The sequence below is a fragment of the Melospiza georgiana genome, chromosome 15 (assembly GCF_028018845.1).
Source record: "Melospiza georgiana isolate bMelGeo1 chromosome 15, bMelGeo1.pri, whole genome shotgun sequence".
Lineage (NCBI taxonomy): Eukaryota > Metazoa > Chordata > Aves > Passeriformes > Passerellidae > Melospiza > Melospiza georgiana.
The window spans coordinates 10,903,395-10,912,940 of record NC_080444.1 but is presented as its reverse complement, the minus strand read 5'-3'; the positions used below and the strand labels follow the sequence as shown (position 1 = coordinate 10,912,940).

The following is a 9,546-nucleotide window of genomic DNA, read 5'->3' as shown; positions in this document are numbered from 1 at the left end:
AGGGAATATGAAAAAGGGTGTCCAAGATAAGACACCTGTCAAATAAGGCTGGAGCAGGGCTATGATTCTGCAGAGAATAAAGATGTTGACATTATGGAAATTGTTGGGTGATTAACTGGGTGGAGCAGAAGGGCTTTATGGCCAACCATGTAATGACTCCCTGAGATTATTCCTTCATTATACTTTTATACATGACAAATTTAAGTGTATATTCTTGTTACCTGCGGCAAGCTGCTGAAAGGGTGGTTAGTGTAGTGAGATAAATGAGAGGAAAGACTCAGTTTAACGAGGAGAAGGCTTTGTAAGTGCTGTGAGGGAGCCTGACACTCAATAACACTGCGGAGACACAAGTTATTTCCTTGTTTCAGCAGAAAGATAGCAAAAAAACAAACAAGCATAAGGCACGCCAGGCTGGGCAGGCCCTGCCCCATGGAAACGTGCCATGCAGATGTGGGACAGGACACAGAAAGGTCAATTAGGCGTCATTAAGTAGGATCTGCCTGGGTTTAAACCCAAGGAAAATAGGAGATTGAGGGGTGGGGCTGTTAACTTTCCTTCATGCATTTCTATTCTTGGTCAATTTATTTGTCTGATGTCAATTCCTGACAAGATAAACTAAAAAGCCAGAAAGGGTCTCAAAAGTACTGAAATAATGGATCAAAAAAAAAGTTACTGTTCAAAATTCAGTTATTTAAAGTGTTTGATACGTTTGGTGCGTGCAGACCTTGGCCCATGAAACCAGGAAGCTCAGAATTCATTTTTTCTAAAGCTGGGTGAGCAATGAAAGCAAACCATGGGAGGTTGTAACTTAAAAGCATGATCTTTTTTTGTCAATATTTATGTTGTATAAGAGGTTGTGTGACGATTTTTGTAGATGACATTTACACTGAAACATCAAATATTTTCTATCTTTTTCAGGCTTTGTTTATGTTGGCTTCTATTTGTCTAGTAATACCTAGTATCTCTCCTTCTTTGATTATTTTTTAATTTACCTAATATGTTGTATCTTTATCTACAGTGAAATCTAGGCGGTGGATGGTGCCTCTCTCAGCATAAAGACCCGACTGGAGGATCCACCACAAGTTAAGTGTGTCAAGAAGACAAAAAACATTAGTTAAGAGCAAACACGGGACTCCTACAGGGTGTTTCTCTGCAGTTAAAACCAGGCTGGGGCTTTTCTTTTATCTTTATATTAAAAGAAGAAAACTTGCCAGAGCAGGCAGTCAGTGTGGTGGTGTCACACTCCCATCTCAGCTGCCCATGTATCTTTGTACCTCTCCCCAGTATAAATTCCTGTTGCATATGACTACAAACCTTCCTTCAAATTATGGAAGTAATTAAAAATGCTCTAATATTCTGCTGAATGGAATGCACCCTGAAGACGTTGGGTGAAAATCGAATCCCCCTGTGATGTAGTTACAGTGGACTGAAGAGAAATCCTGATGGTTTCAGTAGCCTTCTGCCATGCTGCCATTTCCCTTCCTCAGGCTTCCTCCAAGAGGGATAAGAGGGGACAATACCACTGGCCACCATTTATCACAGAATCACAGGGTGGTTTGGATTGGAAGGGACCTTAAAGGTGCCAACACCTTGCAATAAGGATACCTTCCACCAGAGCAGTTTGCTTCAAGGCCCATCCAAGCTATCCTTGAACACTTCCAGGGACAGAACATCCTCTCTGGGCAACCTGTTGCAGGGTGTCACCACCATCACAGACAATAATTTCTTTTTAGTATCTAATCAGAACCTATCCTCCTGTTAAGCATGAAGCCATTCCCCTTGTTCTGACGCTGGTGTGCTGAGGCCAGGCGGGTCCCTGGTTTAGGTGCACCGTGATGTGCACAGGAATTGCTCTGGTGACTCCACCGTCTCTTCCTGAAAAGGGGGCTGGGAAGGGAACAGGATATCCCTGTGGGACGGGAGCTGGGTCCCTTGGGAGAACGGGGACTGGGTCCCTCCATGGGACAGGGACTGGAGATCTCTGTGGGACAGGGACTAGATCCCTCCATGGGATAGAAAGTGGCTCCTCCGGTGGGACAGGAACTAGATCCCTGCATGGGATAGACAGTGGCTCACTCCCTCGTTGGGACAGAGACTAGAACCCTCCATGGGATAGACAGTGGCTCCCTCGTTGGGACAGAGACTAGAACCCTCCATGGGATAGAAAGTGCCTCCTCCGGTGGGACAGGGACTAGAACGCTCCACGGGATAGACAGCGGCTCCCTCGTTGGGACAGGGGCTCGGCGCTGCATCCCGGGCGGCGCTGGATCCGGCGGGGAAGCGCGGGCGGGGCCGGGCCCGGCAGCGGGGGAGCCGCGCCCCCCGAGCCGCTGGTGCTACAACAGCGTGATTTCCCCGAAGTGATGCCGCGGCGGCCGCCAATGACGGGCGCGTCCACCCCTGGCGGCGGCGCGGATTGGCCGGGCGGCGGCCGGGCCCGGGCGCGGGGAATCCCGGAGCCGCCGCGTTATACCCGCGGGCGCGGCCCGCGGCTGCCAGAGCCGGGCGGCGGGCGGAGGGTGCGCGTCGGCCGGAGAGACACAGCTCGGCACTGCAGGGCACAGCAGGTGGGTCCTGCTCCAACCTATCCCATCTTATTCTATCTACCCTATCCCATCCTGTCCCGTCCCATCTTATCCTACCCTGTCCCATCCGCCCTTAGCCCCCGCTGTGCGCAGCACGGAGGCTCCAGGGGAAGGCAGGCGCCCCGCAGGGTCCCTGGGAGCGGTGCCAGGGGCTCGGCGCCGCTGAGCTCCGCTGCTCGAGAGGCGGCAGCGCCGGCCCCAGCGAGCGGAGCAGTTGTGCAGGCGGAGCGGGGGCACTGCCCCGCAGCCGGCGGGGTGGGCACCGCGCATCCTCCAGCGGGCAGCACAACCCCCGGGGACAGGCTGGGCTGGGCCGGGCTGTCCGTGCGGAGCCGCGGGGCCGGGCTCGGCTCCTCTCGGCCGCTGAGCCCCGGCGGAGCGGAGCGGAGCGGGCGGCCCGAGCCCCGCTGCTCGGGGCAGATCTTGGTAATACCCTGGCCCGGGGCGGGCACTCTCCGGGACTCCGCCGAGCGGGTTGCTGGTGAAAGTTAGAAACGTGTTCTTGGGGCTATCTTGGGCCGCGTGTCTTGGGAAAACACCGCAAACAGGAAATTATTTGTGCGAAGGGAGCGCCAGGAGGGCCGGTGCTCGCGGCGCCGCTCGGGACGGGTCGCGGTGGGACAGGGGGTCCCCACCTGCAGCAGCACCGCTGCCCCTGCCTTGCGCAACTTAATTAATGATAAACTTTTTAGGAGAGGATTTTGCAGTCGGTGCCGCTCCGGTGCCGGTGGCTGGAGGGCCGGGGGACAGCCGCAGCCAGTGGCGGTGCTGGCGGGACCCAGAACGGGCTCGGAACCCGGCTCGGAACCGGGCTCGGAACCGGTCCCAGCCGAGCTCCCCACGCAGCACGGGCTGAGCACCCAGTGCTGCCATCGGCCCCTCCGCCGAATTCCAAACCTGAGCCCTGCTTTGGAGCCGAGCCAGGCGGAGCAGGAAGCGCTTCCCTCCCGGAGAGGCTGAGAGGCACTGAGCGAGTTTAGACTCTGAAAAGTGGCTCTGGGTAGCACCGTGGTGATGCTGAGCACAGGCGGCATGGGAGGGGCGACGCTGCAGAGCGCTTAAAACAGCGATGAGAGTTTGACCTGTTTGTCACTCCTTGCACAGCCAACATGCCGGTGTCAAGAATGCGCATGAGGCCGTGGTTGGAAATGCAGATTGATTCCAATCAAATACCTGGACTGATATGGATTAACAAGGTGAGGCTGCTTTGTACTATCATCATTAATAGTACTACTTGTGTACCTTGTTCTTAAATGACGCTAAACACGAGTCAAGATCATAAAGGAAAAGACATGGAGAAAACCTGCCAGCATTATGCTTAAAAAGCAACAGCTTTTGTTTGCAGAAGAGATAGCTCTGCTTGGTACACAGTGGAGTAGTTCCATTTTTCCCTCAGAAAATTCCCAGGAGGGGAATGATAAATTGCAATGAAAGCATTCTGGGTATGTTGGAGAATGAAGAAACCTTCAAAATCTCTTTTAACTCCTGCTGCTCATTGAGCCAAGTCACCTCCTGTTCCAGATAAGCAGCTGCTGTTACACTCCAGTTGCTTCCATTTTTAAGATCCTGCCTGGAAGAAATGTTGCATTTTTTGGTCTGTAAGGCATATCCCTGTTACCAGGGTGTAGCACAGGTCGAGATCACTGAGCTTATTGAACCAAGTCTCTGAAGTTTCCATATCCACCCCAAGAGGAGATTCAAGCTACATTTTTTGTAGAATTGCTGCAGGATCTTATGGGCAACTTTAAAAAGGGGATTCTCTGACAAAGTGTATCTAGAAAAAATGCTATTATTTAGGAAATACTAATAGGTTTGATGCAATGTATTGAAATTATTTGGAGATAAAATTGATAATATTGCTGACTTCTACTGTATTGTAGTACCTTTGGGTTTTTTTCCCAATTTCAGAAATCATAAAAAGCCTTAAATGCCATGAACAAAATAGATGGAACCGTGGCTATTTAATTAAAATATAGATTAAATAGCCACTGTAGTTATATGCCAATAGTTATAACCCTCCTGCTCTAAAATACAGAGTAGGGGGTGTTAGAACATTTCTGAACTGCACCTGAGAACTCTTATTAAATCCATTATTCCATACTGGCATGTGACATTTCCTGTTTAATTCAAAACTCTATTGGTTAAATTTCAGGATAAGAGGATCTTCCAAATCCCATGGAAACATGCAGCTAAGCATGGCTGGGACATGGAGAAGGATGCCTGCCTTTTCAGGAGCTGGGCCATTCACACAGGTGGGTGCTGCCTTTGCATTCCCATCACTCACATGACTGGCTTGAGCAAGGCTTTCTTTTGCCTTGCCTTACACTGGTAGTTAGATTAACTACTCGTATGTATGTCAGAAAGGAGAATGTTGGCATCTTTTCGTGGGAAAAACCAGCACTGGAAAGTCTAAAATACATAACGTATCTCTTATTTATAGGAAGGTATAAAGAAGGTGAGAAAGATCCTGATCCAAAAACCTGGAAGGCAAATTTCCGCTGTGCCATGAATTCCCTGCCTGACATTGAAGAAGTGAAGGATAAAAGCATCAACAAGGGCTCCAGTGCTGTCAGGGTTTACAGGATGCTGCCACCCTTGACAAAGCACCAGAAGAAAGGTAAACCCTTGGCAATCCACTGCTTAAACAGCTCTTAAAGGTCCTGCTCTGTGTGAGCAGGGGGTGACTGACCTGTTGGTAGCACTGGTGCTGCTGGGCTTGCTCACCGGGCATTGTTGGGAACAGCTTGTACAAACAGTTCATTTTATCCCAAATTCCTTAAACATGCCCAAAGGCAGCATCAGGGAGTCAGGGGGCTGGCTGGTGGTGGCAGTGGTTGAGCTTGCTGAGCAGGTTTCAAGGCTGCAAGAGCTCACACTTGCCTAAAATGTGCAGCCCTTTCTCACATTTGTCTTATTTTATTTCACAGAAAGGAAGTCAAAGTCTTCAAGAGAGGCAAGAAACAAGAGCAAGAGAAAGGTATGTATGTGTCTGTAGAGGCAGCTTAAGAAGCTAGAGGTTTTGGTGGTTTTCTTTCTTAACTTGTTTCATATGGGAACTTGCACGTTCTTAGACAAGTCTTTCATGCCTTACCCTTGTTTTCAGTGCTATGAAGAGACAAGGCTGAAAGAGTCAGCAGAAAGCTTAACCAACACTCCTCTGCCAGATGACCACAGCGGCTACACCATTCACGACTATGCAGGGCAGGAAGTGGAGGTGGAGAGCACAGCCATCACCTTAGGTGAGACAAAGGGTTCAGGGCTGAGCAGGGTGGAAAATGCCATTTGTGCTAAACCCGTGGACTCAAAGATGAGTCCTGGGGCTGGGGCAGCTGCAGTGCCAGCCTGGCAGGGAGGAAGGAGGGCTGTCTGTCTGTCTGTCCTGTGAGTGCCAACCCTGGTGCCTCCCACAGACCTGTCCTCCTGCGAGGTGAGCGGCTCCCTGAGCGACTGGAGGCCTCCAATGGAGGTGACCATGGCTGACAGCACCAACGACCTCTACCAGCTCCAGGTGTCTCCCCTGGCTTCCTCCTCAGAGGGTGAGTATTTCCTTTTTCCCAGCCCAGCCTTTCACTGCTCTGCTGGAGGCAAGGCAGCAGGATGAAGGAGTGCCTGGGCCAGCAGGAGAAACAAGAGCTATCTTGTAGAAAAAACAACCCTCACCTGATAGATTTTGGGAATTCAGAGTTAGCAAACCAACCAGGGTGCAGAAGGGAAGAGCTGGCACATGCCACCTACCCATGGGTCTGAAATGCCTCCTGCTCCAGCAGAGATGGTGGAGGTAGCCATGCTTGCCACTGAAATAAATAATTAACGTGGATAGATCAGAGTGATTCTTCACTGTGGGTGCAAATCATCTTCCTCCCATCACCTTCCACAGCAAGTGGGCTCTGCTCTGTTGAGCCCTGGGGAGGCATCAGAGCTGGCTGGAGCCCTGCACCTCCACATGCAGTTGTTAAAGAGCATCAAAGATGAAGGGCTGTGAGGAGTCTGGGGTGAATAAAAAGTGGTCATGTTGTGTGACAAGAGAATATGAAGCAGGTTTTGTGGTGAAGAAGCAGAAGTAAGAGGGCTAAAACTTGACATCTATGTTTTCTTCCCTTTTTTTTTATGTGCTTACAAAATAGTCACAGACGAAGATGAAGAGGAAATAAATCAGGATCTTTTTAAGGTAAAAGCAGCTTTTCTGGTCAGAATAAAGTTGTCTAAAGTTGATGTTTGTACCAAGAAAGGGAAGCAGGTATCTGATCCAGTCTCATGTGAGCTGAACATACTCTTTCTTAATGAGGAAGCCTGAAAAATTAAAAATAGAAAGAAAGCTGCTTTGCAAACATGAACTGGAGAGGACACACCAATGGAAATATTTACCCTTCATGAGAAAGTCAGAGGAAGTTACTGAGTACTGCTAGGACTAGAGGTTCATAGAATCACAGAACCATTAATGTCCAATCATCAGCTCAGCACCACCACCTTGTTCATTAAACCATGTCCTCAGGTGCCATATCATCACTTTTTGAACAATTCCAGGGATGATGAGTCCACCACTTCCCTGGACAGCCTGTTCCAATGCTTGACAATCCTTTCCATGAAAATTTCTTCCCTAACACCCAATATAAACTTCCCTTGGAACAACTTGAGGCCATTTCCTTGTTCTCAGGTTGTTGTATTAGGGTCTGCAATGATCCTCTGGACTTCTCAGTTTTGCCCTTCCCTCCACTTCTGACATGTTCAGCTCCTAATGTGCATTTCCAGACATGTCACGCTCATACCACTGATAAGATAGGAAGACATGAAAGGGTGCTCCAGCCCTTGCTGTTTTGCATGAATTTTTTTTTTTTAACTGACAAAACAAGTTTTATATAACTTAGCATGAGAAAATAGAACTTGATCTTATTGCTTACCTGTCTTCTGATTAATGGCAAGTAACCATTGCACCCACAGCAGGAAGGAGCAGTTTTTACCATCTCCTTGTTCTCTTGCAGCTGCTTGGACCAGCCCAGGACTGGCACAGCACCAGCATTGGGGGGAAAGGCTTTCTGACCAACGAGACAGGCACCCAGAGCCTGTGCAGCACCTACAGCTACAGGGAGCAGGATGGGGACATTGACACCACATCAGGTACAGCTCCTGGGCTGGCCCTGACAGTCAGGGCCACAGGGGGATGCTGCTAAGGCACGGACTGGGAGGCAGCAAAGGAAATGGTGGAATTCACCATCCTTGTGCTCTGAGATTCCCAAGCAGACTGTTGGAAGGCTGTAAGGAATTTGTTGATAAAAAGGAAGGGTCAAAAACACCTCCAGTAAGCAAAGCCTGCAGATTTCAGGGTTATACATGTGTAAGTCAGGTCAGCTTTCAGGAACTCCTTGGAATATAACTGTAGAAGTCCCTCTAGCAATAGCTTAAATGAAACAGTTTAATAGAAAGTGTTTGATGTGTTTTAGGAAAAGAATAGTCTAAAGTATTTAGTCTCATCGGACAAATCTTTCCATTTTTGATATTTATTTTTAATATATCTTTTTTTAAGATATATTTTATATTTTTAATATATTTTTATATATTTTACCTTTTATCTTTATATTTATATTTTATCTTTATCTTTTATATTTTTAATATATTTTGCTCTTGCTGCATTAATTCAGTGCCCATTCTTGGTTCCTTTTCTCTAGGAGAGATGGATTTCAGATTCTATGACCAGAAAAACCTAGACCTCTCCTGGCTGGACACAGTGAGGCCAACCATGCAAGTCATTCCCTGTGGATTGTAAACCCTTGGCTTCCTCCAACCACAAACTGCTCTTGGATCAAAACTTCAACAAGTGTGGAGAGAATGGAAGAAATTTTTTTGTTACTGACTGAAGGAGGAAAGTGGCTTTTATATTCCGTTTAACTGCAGGCCTGGAAGGGGTAGCATGAGAACCACCATGACCAATGTTCACAAGGAGCCCATGTCACTGGCAGGACTCTGGTGCTCAAGGTGCTCAGCTGCAGCTCCCACCTCGCTGCTCTGGAGGTGAAGCTGCTGCTGGAGGTGTCACTGTGCCATGGAGCCTGGCCTGGTGGGGTGCCACAGGCCCGGGGAGCAGGTTACCATCCTCCCCCTGTGTGCTGGGATGAGCACTTTACCCACAGAGTGCTTACAGGAGACACTGCAGACAAGTCTCTGACTGTTAGTTTTGATTGCTGCTTACCTGTGCAACACTGGTGACGTTGAGCTTAACTGTCATTACACTTCTGGAGAAAAATTAGGCTAATGGGCCATCTCTTCTTTGATTTACTCCATCACATAGTTCATCTTTCAGACCCTTCAACTCTGTAAATAGACCACTAAAATGTGAAGATTCAGTTTAGGCTTTGCTTCCACCTATCCATTCCCCAGGTGCACTCCTAGGATGCTCTCTCCATAGACATGCCCAATCCCTTTCCCCAGAGGAGTTCAAGAGCTGCTGCATGGAACAATTTTGCACTGATAGGGGCAGAGCTCTTTATTGTTACCATGCCTTTTGTAGATTCCTTCTGGCACTCTGTGGGGATTCCTCCAGTGCTGCACACAAGCTGTAACATCCCACAGATCCTCTGGATCAGCATATGCAGGCAAGTGCTGGATGGAAGAGGTTCTAATGTGTGTGTGTGTGTGTAATAGATAGGAATCAAATCACTAAGCTGGAAAAGATTATTTTTCATGTACATTTTATTTTTGTATATAAAGTGTTGTATAAAATGTTGTTTAATAAAATGTTTTATATATGACATGTTTACTTTTTCTCATGGAAGAGCTCTGAGGATGCATTCCAGCTTCCTTGAAAACACCCAAACAGATGCACTGTTGAGACAGTTGGAGGGGTTTTTTCATGACTCATGAAAGCACAAAGAATTTAGTTGGCTCTACCCCCCCAGCCTCTTCCAAGTGCAGCTGGTGGGTGGAATCCCACGTGGCAGGGAAGGGGAGCCCTGGTGCTGGTGGTTGG

General features: G+C 48.5%; 1 protein-coding gene across 2 annotated transcripts; it reads left to right on the top strand.

Annotated features, from left to right (window-relative positions):
- The first annotated feature begins 2,515 nt into the window (after nucleotides 1–2,515).
- IRF1 (interferon regulatory factor 1) lies at nucleotides 2,516–9,326 on the top strand. Of its 2 annotated transcripts, XM_058034827.1 has the most exons (10): nucleotides 2,516–2,567; nucleotides 3,690–3,781; nucleotides 4,738–4,837; nucleotides 5,026–5,202; nucleotides 5,513–5,562; nucleotides 5,689–5,824; nucleotides 5,996–6,121; nucleotides 6,710–6,753; nucleotides 7,565–7,700; nucleotides 8,249–9,326. In XM_058034827.1, the coding sequence occupies exons 2-10, from the start codon at nucleotides 3,695–3,697 to the stop codon at nucleotides 8,344–8,346; spliced, it is 954 nt and encodes a 317-aa protein (XP_057890810.1). In that variant the 5' UTR covers nucleotides 2,516–2,567; nucleotides 3,690–3,694; the 3' UTR covers nucleotides 8,347–9,326. The 2 variants fall into 2 exon arrangements, with proteins under 2 accessions (XP_057890810.1, XP_057890811.1); XM_058034828.1 differs by lacking the exon at nucleotides 6,710–6,753 and having other exon boundaries at nucleotides 8,249–8,338.
- The last annotated feature ends 220 nt before the right edge of the window (nucleotides 9,327–9,546 follow it).

What these genes read in the sequence shown, in the direction of transcription:
- IRF1 (XM_058034827.1), top strand. Translation starts at nt 3,695, where the DNA reads ATGCCGGTGTCAAGAATGCGCATGAGGCCGTGGTTGGAAATGCAGATT. An exon ending in GACTGATATGGATTAACAAG is followed by an intron (nt 3,782 to 4,737) that starts GTGAGGCTGCTT and finishes GTTAAATTTCAG; the next exon opens with GATAAGAGGATCTTCCAAAT. An exon ending in GACAAAGCACCAGAAGAAAG is followed by an intron (nt 5,203 to 5,512) that starts GTAAACCCTTGG and finishes TTTATTTCACAG; the next exon opens with AAAGGAAGTCAAAGTCTTCA.